Below are 19,249 nucleotides of genomic sequence, written 5' to 3' on the forward strand. Positions count from 1 at the left end.
TTGGAGTGGGTAATGTATACACATATTAGAGAATACACAAGAAGGGCTGGGGTTGTAGCTCAGTGGTAGAGCACTTGCCTGGCACATGTAAGGCACTGGGTTCAATCCTCAGCATCACATAAAAGTAAATAAATTAAACAAAGATACTGTATCCATCTAAAACTAAATATAAAAAGAATACACAAGAATATTCTTTTCTTCCAAGAAAAGAATTCAACAAAAGCAATATAAAATTATCTTCCTTAAAAATATAGAAGTAAATACAAAACAAGGCACTTTGAAAAGCTAAAAGTGTTGTCTCTCAAGAAAGCAGACATAGACCTAGTTATCTTTTTACCTGCATAAATAGCTTTGATAAAACACAAAGATGATTAAGAAAACTCATGTGAAGTGAGGAATAGGAAAAATGTAGGTCACATGAAAGTGAAGATAGACTACTCTTTGAATAGGTCTGGATAAGATGAGTATAAGTAAAGCAGTTATAAATTGTACAGAAAACTAACATCAAAAAATCAGCTTTATATTTCTTAGATATTGAATTTTGGGAAAAAAAAACAATTCATCTTACACCCTGTACTTTTTTAATATGACAAGATGAAACCAAATTATAACTAAATTATACACTTCTAGGTCAATGGAATAAAAGAGACTTTTTCATATAAAAATACTGGACTTCATAACTTGTTTCATACAACACTTTTCCCTAAAAAATCTCAAGGACCAACTCCATGAAAATAACTACATATAGGAATTAAAATAATGTGTACCAGGGAAGGATATTTTTTCTGTGATTATGGTTTTGGTAAATAACCATAATTCTTATTGTGGTTATTTACAAGGATTAAAAGTTCTTATGCCAAACTTCTTTAATTAATATCAAATAAGAAAACATCTGTGAAAACAAGTATGCAATGTTAAAATTCCACCCATAGGAACAAAGCTGGAGCATTAACATTACCTGATGTCAAAAATTTTTCCTATATATAAAGTGTTCAACATTTCTAGTAATTAGAGAAATGCAAATTAAAATAACTCTAATATTTTATCTTACTCCAATTAGAATGGCTACCATCAAGAACACAAACAATAACAGATGTTGGCGTGGTTGTGGGGAAAAAAGGCACACTTTTACATTGCTGGTAGAGTTGCAAATTATTGCAGCCACTCTGGAAAGCAGTGTGGAGAATCCTCAGAAAACTTGGAATGGACATACCTTTTGAACCAGTTATCCCACGCCTCGGTTTATACCCAAAAGACTTAAAATCAGTATACTACAGTAATACAATCACATTAATGTTTACAGCAGCTCAGTTCACAATAGCTAGATTGTGGAACCAACCTAGATACCCTTCAACAGATGAACGGATAAAGAAACGGTGGTATATATACACAATAGATTATTATTCAGACATAAAGAAGAATAAAATTATAGCATTTACAAATAAATGGATGAAACTGGAGAATATCATGCTAAGTGAAATAAGCCAACCAAAAAAAACCAAAGGCCAAATGTTTTCCCTGAGAAGTGGAAAATGATATACAATGGGGTGGGGGGATGTGGAGGGAGAGAAGAATGGGGAAACTTTAGATTATGTAGAAAGAAATGAGAGGGAGGGGGGCATTAAAAATGGTGGAATGAGACAGCATTACTCTATGTACATGTATGATTAAACAAATGGTGTGAATCTACATCATGTAAAATGATATAAACGAAAAGATGCAACCCATTTGTGTACAATGAATCAAAATGCAGTCTGTAGGGGATCCAAGATGGCTGACTAGAGGGAGGCTGCATTCCTTGTCGCTCTGTAACTCCAGTTTCAAGCAGAGGATATCTGTTTCTTGGTGAGGCAGTTTTTGCTGCTTATTGATTCCCTGGTATTTACCAATTTGTCTGCTGTGATCACCTACCATCTGCCAGCATATCGACACCTTTTTTGAGTGCAGATTGCTCACTGTCAGGTGCCTATCACCCGCCATTTGCCTGCTTCTGGGTGGTCCATCGCCTGCCTTACACCTATCCATCATCCAACACACCAGGTTCACCTCCCGATCGTCCGACAACAGTCAGCAAATTGATCGCCAACCACCAGTGGAGCTCCAGCTGCCTGCTGTTGCCTGGAAGTTCACTGATACAGTACCTGCAGGGTGATTACATGTGGCTCCCGCCATTTTGAGGCAACAGCCAGGCCCCATAGGATCCCTGGCCAGACTGACTGAGCCCCATCTCCAGGATTCCTCAGCCCGACTGATCACTCCCTGCCTCTCAGGCCCTCACATCGACTGACTGCTCCCTGCCGCCAGAACCCCCAGACCAACTGACTGCACCCTATCACCAGGACCCCCGACCAACTGATTGGACCCGGTCTCCAGGATCCCACAACTACACCAAACACACTGGACCTCCAGGACCCTGACCAACCACATCACACCTCCAGGACCTTCAGCTGACCACGTCCAAACCCTGAGCTGCAGCTCCCCATTTGGCAACACATTTGGAAGTCAGAGTGGCCATCTTGGGTAATCCTGGAAGCCATAGCTCCAATATTTAGGTGGGGCAAATCCCATCCTGAGATGCCTGCTGGAGACTTGAAGCTCATTGTCAGGTACCTATCATGCATCAGGCTACTGAACTCTGGGAGGTTTCATTACTATAAGACTGCTATACAGTAGATTTCCTTTTTTCTACTTATAGAAAAAAGTTGTTTTTGTTTCTTTATTTTTCTTGCTCTCTCTTCCTTTTGTTTACCTGTTCCCTCAGAGTCTCTTTCTCCATTTTTTGCATGCTAACATCCAATTTCTTTTGATTACATTCTCACACTTTCTATTATCTAGAATTTCTGTATAATCTATTCTTATCCCATTAATAGCCACATTCTACATCCCTCTGCATCCTCTTTGTCCTCCATTAGAAACTGCAGACCTTACTGCAAATTTGTTTGTTTTATTGAAGATAATTTTTAAACTCATTCTGCTTATTATGACAATTTTGTTATTGTCCTCATAGGAGCTATTTGGTCTAGGATTGCACAGTGTCTGATTTGGGCACTGCTAATATTGATCTCCCCTTAAAGAAAGAGTTTTGGAAAACTATAGGACCACTACAAGCCTATAGGGGGAAATCTGCAATACCCCAGATCTGCACTGCTAGAGGGGAAAATACATGAACAACATGAAAAAACAAGGGAAGAAAATGATCCAAATAAATCTAGATTCTATATTAATAGAATCCAATGACAGTAAGGTAGAAGAAAAGTCAGAAAAGGACTTCAGATTATACATGATTAAGATGATTCGCAAAGCAAAGGATGAGATAAGAGAGCAAATGCAGGCAATGAATGATAATACCAATACTACGCACATGGACTCAGTAAAAAAGCAGGGGTTTCCATCCTTATAGCAGATAAAGTGGACTTTCAAGCTGAAAGAGCAAGTGTAGGAAGCAAAAGATCATTTCAAAAAAGAGGTAGAGATTTTCAAAGAAAAACCAAATGGAAAATCTTGAAATGAAGGAAACAATAAACCAAAAAAAAAAAAAAACTCAATTGAAAGCATCACCAAAAGACTAGACAACTTGGAAGACAGAACCTCAGACATTGAAGACAAAATATTTAATCTTGAAAATAAAGTTGCCCAGAGAAGATGGTAAGAAATCATGAACAGAATCTCCAAGAACTATGGGACATCATGAAAAGACCAAATTTAAAGATTATTGGGATTGAGGAAGGCACAGAGATACAAATCAAAGGAATGAACAACTTATTCAATGAAATAATATCAGAAAATTTCCCAAGCCTGAAGAATGAAATGGAAAATCAAATAACAGAGGCTTACAGAACACCAAATGCGCAAAATCACAACAGATCCACACCAAGGTACATTATAATGAAAATGCCTAACATTCAAAATAAAGATAAGATTTTGAAGACCATGAGAGAAAAGCATCAGATTACATATAGAGGGAGAGCAATACGGATAACAGCCGACTTCTCAACCCAGACTCTAAAAGCGAGAAGGGCCTGGAACAACATATTTCAAGCTCTGAAAGAACATGGTTGCCAACCAAGAATCCTATACCCAGCAAAACTAACCTTCAAATTTGAAGATGAAATAAAATCCTTCCATGATAAACAAAAGTTAAAAGAATTTACAAATTGAAAACCTGCACTACAGAATGTTCCCAAAAAAATATTCCATGAGGAGGAAATGAAAAACAACAATGGAGGTCAGCAAAGGGAGAAACTACCTTAGAGAAAAACCACTCAAAGGAGAAACCAAGCCAACTTAAAAACCAAAAATAAGCCAAATGTCTGGGAATACAAATCATATCTCAATAATAACCCTGAACATTAAAGGCCTGAACTCATCAATCAAAATACATAGACTGGCAGAATGGATTAAAAAGAAAGACCCAACAATATTCTGCCTGCAAGAGACTCATCTCATGGAAAAAGACATCCTCAGACTAAAGGTGAAAGAAAGGATGGGGAAAAACCTACTATGCACATGGACTCAGTAAAATAGCAGGGGTTTCCATCCTTATATCAGATAAAGTGGACTTCAAGCCAAATTTAGTCAGAAGGGATAAATAAGGACATTTCATACTGCTTAAGGGACACATAAATCAGGAAGACATAACAATAGTAAATATTTATTGCCCAAACAATGGTGCATCACTATACATCAAACAAATCCTTCTCAATTTCAGGAATCAAACAGACCACAACACAATAATTCTGAGTGACTTTAATGCACCGCTGTCACCACTAGATAGATCTTCCAAACAAAAAGCCAAAGTAACCATAGAACTCAATAACACAATCAATAACCTAGACTTAATAGACATATATATAATATTCCATAAATCAATGAGCGGATTCACTTTCTTCTCAGCAGCACATGGACCCTTCTTGAAAATAGATCCTATGTTATGCCACAAAGCAGCCCTTAGGAAATGCAAAGAAATAGAGATACTGCCTTGTGTTCTATCAGATCATAATGGACTGAGAGTAGAAATCAATGACAAAATAAAAAACAGAAATAAAGCCACCACCTGGAGACTAAATACTATGCTACTGAATGAAACATGGATAACAAAAAACATCAGGGAGGAGATTAAAAAATTCTTACAGGTCAATAAGAATGATGATACAACATATCAAAATCTCTGGGACACTATGAAAGTGGTACAAAGAGGAAAATTCATTGCACAGAGCACATTCCAGAAATGAATGAAAAGTCAACACTAAATGACCTAACATTACAGCTCAAAGCCCTAGAAAAAGAACAGAATAAAAGCAAAAGTAGTAGAAGACAGGAAATAATTAAAATCAGAGCTGAAATCAATGAAGTTGAAACAAAAGAAACAATTCAAAAAATTGACAAAACAAAAAGTTGGTCCTTTGAGAAAGTAAACAAAATAAACAAACCCTTAGCCACACTAACAAAGAGAAGGAGAGAGAAAACTCAAATTAGTAAAATTCATGATGAAAAAGGAAATATCACAACAGACACCACTGAGACACAGAACATAATGAGAAGCTACTTTGAAAATCTGTATTCCAACAAAATAGTAACTACCGAAGATGTTGAAAAATTTCTAGAGACATATGCTCCTCCCAAACTGAAAAAGGAGGACATACACAATTTAAACAGATCAATATCAAGCAATGAAATAGAAGAAGCCATTAAAAACCTACCATCCAAGAAAAGCCCAGGACCAGATGGATTCTCAGCCGAGTTCTACAAGACCTTCAAAGAAGATCTCATTCCAATCTTTCTCAAAGTATTCCAGGCAATAGAAATGGAGGGTACCCTACCAAACTCATTCTATGAAGCTAATATCACCCTCATACCCAAACCAGGAAAAGACACATAAAGAAAGAATATTTTAGACCAATATCCTTGATGAATATAGATGCAAAGATCCTTAACAAAATATTGGCAAACTCTATCCAAAAGCACATTAAGAAAATCGTGCACCATGATCAAGTGGGGTTCATCACTGGAATGCAAGGATGGTTTAACATTGATAAATCAATAAACATAATCCATCATGTCAATAGACTTAAGGATAAGAATCATATGGTTATTTCAATTGACACAGAAAAAGTGTTCGACAAAATACAACTCCCCTTCATGCTCAAAACACTAGAAAAAATAGGGATACTAGGAACATACCTGAACATTGTAAAGACTATTTATGCTAAGCCTGTGACCAACATCATTCTTAATGGAGAAAAACTGAAACTATTTCCTTTAAAAATGGGAAGAAGACAGGGATGTCCTACTTCACCACTTCTATTCAACATTGTCCTCGAAACTCTAGGCAGAGCAATTAGGCAGACTAAAGAAATTAAAGGGATACGAATAGGAAAAGAGGAACTTAAGCTGTCAATATTTGCAGATGACATGATTCTATATTTAGAGGATCCAAAAAACCCCTCCAGAAAACTTCTAGATGTCAACAATGAATTCAGCAAAATAGCAGGCTATAAAATCAACGCGCATAAATCTAAAGCATTTTTATACGCAAGCAACGAAACAGTTGAAAGGGGAATGAGGTAAACAACTCCATTTGAAATAGCCTCAAAAAAACAATAAAATACTTGGGCATCAATCTAACCAAAGAGGTAAAAGATCTCTACAATGAAATCTACAAAACAGTGAAGAAAGAAATTGAGGAAGATCTTAGAAGATGGAAAGATGTCCCATGTTCTTGGATAGGCAGAATTAATATTGTGAAAATGGCCATAATACCAAAAGATTCAATGCAATTCCAATTAAAATCCCAATGATGTACCTTACAGAAATAGAGAAAGCAATTATGAAATTCATCTGGAAGAATAAGAAACCCAGAATAGCTAAAACAATCCTTAGCAGGAAGAATAAAGCAGGGGATATCGCAATACCAGAACTTCAACTATACTGTAAAGTAATAGTAACAAAAACAGCATGGTATTGGCACCAAAACAGACAGGTAGATCAATGGTACAGAATAGAGGACAAGGACACAAACCCAAATAAATACAATTTTCTCATACTAGACAAGGTGTCAAAAATATGCAATGGAGAAAAGATAGCCTCTTCAACAAATGGTGCTGGGAAAACTGGAAATTCATATGCAACAGAATGAAACTAAACCTCTGTCTCTCACCCTGCACAAAAATCAACTCACAATGGATCAAGGACCTCAAAATCAGACCAGAGACCTTGCATCTTATAGAAGAAAAAGTAGGTCCAAATCTTCACCTTGTTGGCTTAGGATCAGAATTCCTTAACAGGACTCCCATAGCACAAGAAATAAAAGCAAGAATCAACAACTGGGATAGATTCAAACTAAATAGCTTTCTCTCAGCAAAGGAAAACATCAGTAATGTGAAGAGAGCCTACAAAGTGGGAGAATATATTTGCCATTCATACTTCAGATAGAGCACTAATTCCCAGAATATATAAAGAACTCAAAAAACTCTACACCAAGAATACAAATAACCCAATCAACAAATGGGCTAAGGATATGAACAGACGCTTCACAGAAGATCTACAAGCAATCAACAAACATATGAAAAAGTGTTCAACATCTTTAGTAATAAGAGAAATGCAAATCAAAACTACACTAAGATTCCATCTCACCCCAATTAGAATGACGATTATCAAGAATTCAAAAAACAATAGGTATTGGAGAGGATATGGGTAAAAGGTACACTCATACATTGCTGGTGGGGTTGCAAATTAGTGCAGTCACTCTGGAAAGCGGTGTAGAGATTCCTTAGAAAACTTGGAATGGACCCACCATTTGACCCAGCTATCCCACTTCTTGGCCTATACCCAAAGGACTTAAAATCAGCATACTACAGAGATACAGCCACATCAATGTTCATAGCTGCTCAAATCACAATAGCCAGACTGTGGAACCAACCTAGATGTCCTTCAATTGATGAATGGATAAAGAAACTGTGGTATATATATACAATGGAATATTACTCAGCTATAAAGAATAATAAAATTATGGCATTTGCAGGTAAATGGATGACATTGGAGAATATCATGCTAAGTGAGATAAGCTAATCTCAAAAATCCAAAAGGTGAATGATCTCACTGATAAGCAGATGATGACAGATAATGGGGGGTGGGAGGGGGCAAGAATGGAGGAAGGATGGACTGTATAGAGGGAAAAGAGGGGTGGGAGGGGTGGGAGGGGTGGGGGGAAGGAAAAAATAAAAGAATGAATCAAACACATTACCCTATATAAATGTATGACTACGCAAATGGTATGCTATTACTCCAAGTACAAACAGAAACAACATGTATCCCATTTGTTTACAATAAAAATAAATTAATATTTAAAAATGCAGTCTGTAAAAAATTAAAAGATAAAAAAATTTTTATAAGCAGGGCTGGGTTTGTGACTCAGTGGTAGAATGCTTGCCTAGCATGTGTGAAACACTAGGTATAATCCTCAGCACCATATAAAAATAAATAAGTAAAATGGAGGTGTTGCCTCCATCTACAACTTAAAAATGTTTTTAGAAAAGAATTTTTATAAAGCAACAGTACAGATACACATCTACAGATACACACAAAGATAGAAAGGACAGAAGAGATTATCCAGAATTAAACCCATACATATATGGAAGGTGTAAAGACCTTTAACAAAGGAGGAAGGACAGTCTTTTCAATATCTGATGGAACAATGAGATATTCATATGCAAAAAACAAAGCCTACTAAATATGGAATTATCATAGCAGATGTAAAATCAATTCAAGTGAATCACAGATCTAAATGTAAAGACTAGAACTATAAAACTTGTAGAGGAAAAAATTAGGAGAAAATGTTTATAAGTCTGGGTTAGGCAAATACTTCTCAGATATGACACAGTCCCTAAAAAAAGCAAACAGATAAACTGGAATTCACATAAATCTGAATATTTGCTCTTCAAAAGACAGCATTAAGAGAATGAGAGCTGAGCATGTTCATGCACACTGGTAATCCCAGCTGTTCAGGAGGGTGAGGGTGGAGGATCACAAGCTCCAGAAGCAGGTCAGCAAGTTAGTGAGACTATTTTAAAATATAAATATAAAGGTCTGGGGATATGGCTCAATACTAGATCATCTTGGGGTTCAATCCCAAGTACTGCAAAAAAAAAAAAAAGCTACCGACTGGTAAAACAAATCTTTGAAGTATATATAACTGATAAAGGGCTTACTTACATCAGACAAAGAATTCTCAAAATTCAAACAGAAAACTAGCAAAATGGGCACAAACTCTAAACAAACTTCACAAAGGAAGACATATGGATAGCAAAATAAGAGCAGGAAAGATGTTCAACATCACTAATCATTAAAGAAATGTAAATTAAAACCACAAGATACAGTTGCTCAAATGTTTGAATGGCTAAAATTAAATTATCAAGTGCTGGCAGAATGAAATGCTAAATATTGCTGATAGTAATATAAGACTGTACAATCAAACTTTGGAAATAGTTTGATAGTCTCTTAAAAAGTTAAACATACTACCAATCCAATTATTATTCTTTGTATTTACCCAAGAGTAAGGGAAATACATGTCCAAAAATTTGCACATAAATGTGCACAGGAGCTTTATTTGTGATAACGAAGATCTGAAAAGACAAAAGTATGTCAAGAAGTGAAGGGAACAATAAACTGTAGTATATTTATACAATGTAATACTACCAAACAATAAAAAAAAAAAACTACTGATACATGCAACAACATGGATACATTTTAAAATAATTAGGATACCTTGGCATGGTGGCACAAGCCTATAATCACAGCAATTCAAAGCTGAGGTAGGAGGATCAAAAATTTGAGGCTAGCCTCAGAAACTTAGTGAGACCTTGTCTCAAAATAAAGAATACTAAAGAATTTAACAATGAGGATGCAGCTCAGTAGTAAATCACCCCTAGTTTCACTCTCTAGTACCAAAATAATTAATAATTAATAATAATAATAGTAATAATAATTGAAAGAAGACAGACTTTTAGAAAAGAGTATATACTGTATGATCCCGGTAGGATAAAGCTATAGAAAATGCAATTTATAGTGATAACAAGCATATCAGTGATTACTTGGAGATTGGCAATGGGGAGGTATAAGAGAGAGAAGTACAAATACCAAAAAATTATGGAGGTTAAAGGATGTGTTCACTATCTTTACGGAGGATTCACTGATGCATACCTACATCAAAACTTATCAACTTGTACACTTTAAATATATGCAACTTATTATATGACACACCCCAACAAACCTGTTAAAGGAGGTAATATTTTTAGGTAACATTTTTATGATTAGGGTATATAATCAAGAATTGAAACCAAAGTTGTGCACTCAATAAGGTCAGGAATCATTTCTTCGTTTTGATTCCCTCCTATCCTCCATGCTGCTTTTATTCGTACTCTAGTGGTAACCTAGGACCTTGCCATTAAAGCACAGTCCTTTGCATAAAGTTAGCCAACAGATTTCATGAAATCATGTGGAGACAGAAAAAGTTAAGTACTCCATAAAATTTATTTTTATTCCATTGGATATACTTGGAAACTAAGTTATCCCATATAACATTATAAAGGAAAGGGTTTCCACTCCATTTCCTCTCTTCTACTAATATTAACCCCTCACATACTGCTTAACCAATGAGCTCCATCCCAAGGCCTTTTTATTTTATTTTTTTAATTTGTGACAGGATCTCACTGAGTTGCTTAAGGGCCTCACTAAATTGCTAAGGTTGGCCTCCAACTTGCAATCCTCCTGTCTCAGCCTCCCCAGTTGCTGGAATGACAGACATGTGATGCTGCACCTGGATTTCTTGGAAGGTTTTAAAAATGTTGATTTTATTTAAAATGTAGAGAAGTCTCCATGTATGTATAGTATGTCAAAATACACTCTTCTGTCATGTATATTTAAAAAGAACAAAGAGTAAATAAATAAATAAAATGTAGAAAGGTACAGGATAAGAATCTCATTCTCTTTAGATCAATATTACAGAGGGCTTAGCATAAAATAATCAAGAATGTAAGAAAGACTATTAGTTGAAGTAAAATTTTGTCATCAAACATTTTCTGAAAGGAATAAAATGGCATATGAGTTTTCAGCAACTTCCATAAAGGCAGACCACTAGCCTATAAAATCAATAAAATACAAGTTAGATCAATGGTTCCCAACTTATTCCAGGGGCACAGCATGTCAAAGCCAGGGCTCTTTGCAGAACATGAAATATTAAGACATTTATACTCCATCATTGTTAACAGGGATAACGTTAGTAAAAATGATTATAAAACTTAAAACCAAACTATATACACACATCAAAAACAAAATAAAATGTGTGATCCCTTTATCCTTTAGATCTTCTATGTCTTGTTAATTAATTTTACAGTTTCACACTACCCCCTAGCAATTAAACAGTAGTAGATGCCAAAGAGTTAAGGAATACTTATTGATGAGAGAAAAATGAAATTGGAAAAAATACAAGTCACTATTTTTCCCTCTATGTACTAGAAAAGACCATGATTATTAAATTTGTTTTATTCAAAGTTCAAGAATTTCTGGTTCACTATGGAAATCAGTATGGAGATTCCTCAAAAGACTAAGAATGCAATCACCACATGCCCCTATTATAGCACTCTTCAGAATTTATTTCAAGAAGTCAAGTCACCATAATATAGTATTATAAGCATTATAAGCCAGTGTTTATATTGGCATAGTTCCCAACAGTCAAATTATGGAACCTAGGTGTACATCAACAGATGAATGGATAAAGGAAATGTGGTATACATACACAAGGTTTTATCCAGCCATAAAGAAAAATGAGATTATGTCATTTGTAGGAAAATGGAAATTGAGAGCATTATGTTCAGTGAAAAAAGTCAAGCTTGAAAAATTAACGGTCGTGTTTTTTCTCATATGTGGAAGCTATAGAGGGAAAAGTGTAAAAAAAAAAAAAAAAACAGGGATCAGGAATCTCATGAAAACATAAGGGAAACCAGTAGAATAGACAAAGGGGGCAGCAGGAGGGAGGAAGGGAGAAAAACAGGAGGAATGGTTCTGGAACCAAACTGATCAAATTATAGTATTCTATTGTGTGCACATACAAAAATACAACAAGGAGTTCTGCTACCATGTATAATTAAAGTACACTAACAGAAAAATAAAAGAGATGAATTTATATATTTATATAATATAAAAGAATTCCTGTGCCAAACACCCAAATGCATTAGCATACTACCTAAACTACTATATATGCCCTTTCTAAAAGATCTGCCGTGAGGTGCATCTGCCTGACAAGGTACTTGCACGTAAGGAGTAAAGCAAGTTCTTCTTTCCAGCCCTCCTTTCACAATTGCCCTCTTTCACTTAACTGAAGAAAGGCAGATTCTTAGCCTGAAACTCACTATCATTGCTGCTCTAGGATGCAATCAATAAATAAATGTAATCTAGGACAGTAAACAAAAAGACAGTTTTCATTTAAAAGATTATTTGCTAGGCCTGTTCAATAATCTACTGTTTAAAAAAAACACATTGTCCTGAGTGGATAGGCCTAAAAAAACAGAGTGCATCTTTAAGAAATACCATCATGTTAAAGAAAATAAGTCAGACATAGGATGTATCACATGTTCTCTCTCATATATGAATACTGAAAAAATAAATCTGAAAGTACAATAGTGATTACAAAGGACTAGCAAAGGGGCAGGGGAATGGGACAAGGGTGGAGGAAGAGTGAATGGACATGATTAATTCATGTTCTATGAATGAATGGAATTCCATTAATATGTACAATTAATGTACTAAAACATAAATGAAAACTGTAAAAAAGAAATACCTAGGGCAATATAATTTCATCCATGAGAAAAAAATCCAAAGCCAATTATCATACTTTTTTTTTTTTTTTTTGGTACTGGGGATCGAACCCAGGGCCTTGTGCTTACAAAGCAAGCACTTTACCGACTGAGCTATCTCCCCAGCCCCAATTATCATACTTTATGTAGCTTTCTACCTCATAGTTTGCATCTAGAAATTAGATGGTTGGCATATAACATGCATTAGCACATAACTTGAATTTAAAAATTTAGTCAGACTTTGACAAAAAATAAATACTAGGTTGGCTGGTTTGACAATTAAACTGACCTTACTTATTAGGTTATGTGATAGACATTTTCCATTAAATGAATGAGGATGGTAAGTAAAATTCTAAGATGGTCCCACAGTCCCCAATCCCTATTATACATGCCCCTTTAAGAGTCCTTTACCCTTGCATGTCAATAGGATCTGTGAATAAAACAGGGTATCATTCCTGTGATTAGTTTGCCAAATATTACAAAAGTCACTACTCAGATGACTTTGTGTTAATCAATATATTATCCTGAGTCTACCCAACCTAATCTTTTAAAAGTGTGTCTAGAAGTATGAGAGAAGTAGCAACAGCACTAGGAGTATAGAGCACTCGCCAAGCAAGGACAAGGCCCTGTGATCAATCCTCAATACCCTACTCTTCTGGGTCTCAGGTAAGATCCTGTATAGTCTTCTAAAACAAACTTCCAAGAGACATTGGTACAAAGATAGAAAACACTAGAATCTTTCAGATTTCACAAAAGCATTTCTTAAACAGAGCCTCTACCTTCTTTTTCCTTCCCATGGACTGTTATTAATTAACTCAAATACTCACTCACATTACTTGCCTTTTAGACAGTTACCTGAGAGCATTTGTCACAGGGTGGGGAGGTTGATATTTAATGGAAATTGAATTAGACCCAGGAATTCAACCAATTATTTCTAGGTCTCACTGACATTCGTAAATACAGATGGTAAGAAAACAGACATTTTTCTTTTCCATGGCTAGCCTGGTAAAGAAGGCCTACAGAAAGGTTATCTACCAAGGAAATACCAGAGACTAAAAAACCTGGTAAAATTATTTTAAGGCCTATTTCTCATATGAAGTGTGTTTACTTTTCTCAGCATAAATCAGCACATGCATAAAATACCAAAGATACTTCAAAGTCAAAGGTAATAAACTACTATTAGAAATATAGCCCATGCTCTTTTTTTTCTCCAAGTTTCAATGTTCCTGGAGAGTAGTGGAGATGGCATTTGTTTCTGGCAATTTATAGACGATACATAATTTAGCAGTAATATTAACAATCCATGTATTATCAGTTAGGAATGTCATTTCGCTCTTATTTGTAGCCCTTATGTTTTTAAATGCTCTAGGTGAGGTTTTGCTTTGAAAGCTAAAGAAAGTGCAGATCAGTGGTAGAGTGCATGGAGACCCTGAGTTCAATCCCCAACACCACCAAAAAATTTAAAGGAATAAGCAAACAAAAAAAAATTTAAAAATCACATTTCTATATCCATAATTATTTTCCAAAAATGCATTCCTCAAACTTTGTGTTTGTATATAATAAAATGAACAGTCACATGTTGTTTTTTAAAAAATCCCTTCCATTTTTCTTTTTTTGCAGAAGGCTTAATGAATTTGCTATCATCCTTGCACAGAGGCCATGCTAATCTTCTCTGTATGATTCTAATGTTAGTATATATGCTGCAGAAGCTATCACCCCTTGTTTTTTTCAATTTTGAAAATTATGACTTTGCCAAACACAGTCTTCATAAAATTTAGCCAAATTTGAAGCTAAGCAAAAGATAATAATAGGCATTTTCAGTGCAGTATTCTGCTTGAAACATTTATTATTTTCTATTATTATCTGTAAGATAAATTTACAGAATTTTGGCTGTTAGAGATAAAAATAATCTGTATCCAGTGGAAAAGATAACCCCAAACTTACTTTTATGTACTTTTAGGTTGCTAATTTGTATCTAACATGACTTTAATTTTTTATTCAATGATCTATAAATACTAAAAAGTTTATATGAATTTTTAACATTTTACTAGATCTCTCATTAAATAATGATATCACTGTCATGTTTTTTACATTTGCACAGAAGTCATGATTCTGCCTTGTGAAAATTCTATTTTAATAGTTTTGGAGGTTCCACCAAAATGTCTAAAATCAGTTAACCTGACAGAGAAAATTAAACTATATTGCTCTTTTCTCATATTGGATATTTATTTATTTATTAATCTGAGCTCAGAATTGGGGTCTCATTTACAAAAACCAAAACCTCTAAACTTAAAATTTTTGGTCTAGCTGGCAAAGGCCTTTACTTTTTAAAATTTATTTTTTGTGTCCTTAGTATTCAATATGGTGCCAAGTACCTAAAATGTGTTAAGTAAACGTTAACCAATGAATAAATCTAGAACACATCAAATGTTCAATGGTAGTGCCATCTGGAAGAGAGAAATAGTATAGTCAAATCCTAGCAGTCTTTGTAACTCTGTAGTCATCTAGAGGAAGGTGGTCAAATTCTAGATGCTTCTTTTCTTTCCAGCTTTAGGGATAGAACTCAGAGCCTTGGCATGCTAGCATGCATTCTACCACTGATATATATTCCCAGGCTAGATGCTTTGAATATGAAGACAGAGTTGTCTTCAGAAATAGTGAAAATTCTTATCATACAAAGACATGGTTAGGAAATGCATGCAAGAATTGAAAACTTCCTCCAGAGCAAATCTTGAGCTATAATGCCTGCAATTCGACAGGCACTACGAACCTGCATGTCACAATGTCCCAAATACTGTAAATCTGGATAGAGTCTAAATTACTTTCACCAAAATTTTTCCAAAGATACAAAAAGTGTTTCCCTGGGAATGGAACTCATTCTACAACAATGGTAAGTTAATAAATCAATAGAAATTGTTTTCATAATTCACCACAAAAGGCCAAATTTTCCTAGACATATTTTATAAGCCAAGGATATAGCGCAATTGTTGAATACAAAAATGTAGTATCGGCAAGGCACCTAGAAAGCAAGCACAACATATAAATGCTAAGTAATGGGACTAAAGCAATGGACAAGGATTAGATGCTAGTCCTGGTTGTGTTCTAATCTAACCTAGAAAAAATAAATCTGAACCTGAACATGAGGATTATTAGTTAAAACTACCTACATTTAGATACTATTTGCTACCACAAAGTACTAGTGGGCATATAGCTGCTTCATACTGCCAAAAACACAGGCCTACCCAGTAATGGCACTCACACTTGTGCATGGTAGATGGGCCTAACTACTATTCAAGCATTTCCCCCTTTGCCTTTAATTCAGGCCAGAGTTCATTATCACCACTCGGCACACTTCCAATTTCATTCTCTCCCCTTACAGAATTGAACTAGTCATGGAAGGAGGTCAATTTAATACTTTAGAACCTGGTACAACAGTAAATGACAGTTACTCCACCAAGTGTTTTAAAAAGTCATGTCTTGGTATCTGCCCCAAAGGAAGCAACGTCTACTAAGAATCATGAAATTAGAAAATCTGAAATTCTGAATGCATGAGGGAAACGTTTTTACCTTTAAAATGCACTACAGCCTTCCATTTCTAGTAATTAAAGCATGAAGAATTATATTCCAAATGCAGTCTTCTATATTTGTTTTTTTTTTCCTTATTATTTTACTATTTGTTCTTGGTTATATTGCATCAAAGACTCAAGGGACTAAGTCCGTATGAAAGGTAAAGGAAGCCTATGACAGGTAATCATGACAGGTAAGCATGAGCCCATGTATAGTCTAAATTTTTCTTTACTTCACAAAACAATGTTATAAAAATGATAGTATAATTATTATGTAAGTTCCCAGAGGAAAACTGACACCAGGAACAGGACAGATGCTTCCTAACAACGCTCCCCCACTTGAAAGATCAATTTGTATAAGTGGTTCCCTTTTTGTTCCTTAGAGTGATTCCACATTCAAAATCGCACCCAGAGAAGAAACTAACTACATTTTATAAGGGAAATCTCTTGTATTAAGGCAACACATCTTTGCAGGAAGTGGGGAGGCCGCTTCGGATTCACCGCAAGAACCGTAAAATGAGCTTGATGACTCACTGACACTTTACACACGTGAAACATCCATATTACAAAAAAGAAAGAAAATGCAATGCCTCATAAGCAAGTGGACCACCTTGGCAAGAAAACTGCCCAGGAGAACACCTCCAAATAACTCAACTAAATGTAATTATCCGACCTGAAAATGAACTTTTGTTTCAGAAACTGCCTAACTACCCGCCGGACTTTCTCTTGCCTGAATCCCGACTGAGGACAACCAAGTGGTCAACAGTGGAAGTTCTCTGACACAATGACTGCAACGTGAAATCCAGTTATAAGATCATAACAAAACCTTCCCTGGGGATTCGGCCAATAAAAGAAAAAAATGAGAAAACTTCCTTCGGCATGCAACAGGAATTGTGAGTCCCCAGTCGCCAGCCAAAGTGCTGGGCCTGGGACCGAGTGCTGGGAGGAGAGATGTTACCCGTTAGAACTCTGGGGAACCCAGCCTGGCACCTGCCCGCTGTCCAGCGCAGCCCAGGACCTGGCGGCTGCCCCTGCCCCGTACTGACCTTCCACAGGACCAGGATCAGCAGTGCCCGCCATTTCCGACTTCCTAGTCGCTGAAGAACCCATGCGGCTGCAGCGCCTGCTGCATGGCCCTAATGGCAGAGCCTCTGCATCTGGGGCAGCCCTAGAGCCCTGCTGGCCGGGCTGCTGGCCTCACAGGCAGAGCGCACTCTGCCCAGCCTCACAGGCCGTGCCACCTCCCGCCTGGGCGTCTAGGAGGCGGCACCAGCCGGAGCCCGGCGACCCTGGGGGCAGCTTCCTTGACCCTGCGACCCTCGCCTTTTGAGGCGCCTGCTGAGGAAGCACAAGTGTGGCGAATGCCAGCCACTATTATCGCCCACCACCTGCGGAGGCAATGATAATGCGTATGCTTCTTTTTCACAGGAACAAAAAGACCAAAAGACAAAGACCAACGAACAACGAACAATGAATAACGAACAACGAACAAGGACCAACGACCAACGAACAACAAACGAACTCTTATTCGAGGAAGTGTCTGGGTTATATAGCAAGCATAAGACAATCAGAGTCAGTTTGAGATATTAGCCTATCAAGGATCAGTCTCTAGGCAGTTACAAGGATCACCTCATATACAGCAGCCAATCAGAGTTACTTCCTGAAACTTGTTTATGAGTACGGCTTATTCTGGCAAGCTGCCAGGTGCCATCTTAGAGATCAGGCCAGGGTGTGGCTCTGGGGCCCTCAGAGCCCGCCCCTGACATCTCCCCCTTATTCTTTAATAAAGAAAAGATGACTTGGGACCATGCCTGTCTTAGGTTGTCCATGGCAAATTACATCCTTACCCGTCATTGGAATTCTGACCTCCAGGCGTCAGAACCCTGTCTTAGGTTGGTATACATTTCCACGGATCTTACCCGTCTTTGACTACTGGTCCAGCATGCTTAGCCATACTTGGGGGGATGTGCCTGTCTCAATGGCTGTCAAAGCCTGTACTATATCCCGTCGATGATGTCGGGCATCTTGGCGAGCTCTGATTTGGCTGCATATAACATAGGTTATCCCTAAGCAGATAATAATCAGAACAGCTACTGTTCCAGCCCACTGTTATGTCAATCCCAGGGCTTTAGACAACAAAGAGAACATCTCAGATACCAATGCAACTTGAACCCTGGTGGCATTGACTCTGAGTATTTCAGCTCGTAGCTGACTGGTTAAATTATCAAACGTAGATGACCAATTGCCAGTAAGGTAGACAGAGAGATTTTTAGATAACATAGTCGCAGAGCTAAGGTTATTATAAGCAATAGGGGTGACACACACTGCTCTTAAAGGATAAACACATCCCAGTCCCAAAAGTTCTTGCAAGATATCCACTTGTTCTTGTAGTAAGTCCACTCTTTGATTTACAAGGAGTATGCCTGCTGTTAGATGTTGGTTTAGGGTCTCTTTAGTCTGTAAGGCTGCAGCTGTATTTTCGGCCAAGTGATTGTTGTTGCTGTCTGTATGGCTGTGTCAATGCTACTGCTGCAGAGGCTGCAATGGCAGTGATCACAGCTGCTGTGATGCCAAAATCTCTTCTGTTTCTTGATAATAGCACTGGCAGTTCTATATCTGTAACAGAGACTGGGACTGGTAGGAAGGTAGGAACACACATTAAGACTGCCAGCGGGAACCTAGAAGCATTCCAACATTGAGAGAGATAGCATAAATCTGAAGTACAATTGAGAGAAGCAGTTGTTTCATTAGTTAGCAGAAACGTAAAAGGGGGGAAACACACAAACTGGGGTAGGTGGAAAGGTACATAATTGAACTGTTCCTCCTAATAGACTG

General features: G+C 36.8%; 1 protein-coding gene and 1 non-coding gene across 2 annotated transcripts in view; both read right to left on the minus strand.

The window, feature by feature from the left end:
- LOC124974041 (son of sevenless homolog 2-like) overlaps positions 1-17,494 on the minus strand; it is a 93,248-nt gene extending 75,754 nt beyond the window's left edge. The window contains 1 exon segment of the mRNA XM_047537615.1: positions 17,373-17,494. Within this exon segment, the coding sequence (XP_047393571.1) occupies positions 17,373-17,494 (122 nt within the window).
- On the minus strand, positions 14,458-14,564 carry LOC124974054 (U6 spliceosomal RNA). The gene has a single exon (XR_007106741.1). It is a non-coding gene; the product is annotated as a U6 spliceosomal RNA (small nuclear RNA).
- Positions 17,495-19,249: the final 1,755 nt, after the last annotated feature.

Source organism: Sciurus carolinensis, unplaced genomic scaffold, assembly GCF_902686445.1.
Source record: "Sciurus carolinensis unplaced genomic scaffold, mSciCar1.2, whole genome shotgun sequence".
NCBI lineage: Eukaryota > Metazoa > Chordata > Mammalia > Rodentia > Sciuridae > Sciurus > Sciurus carolinensis.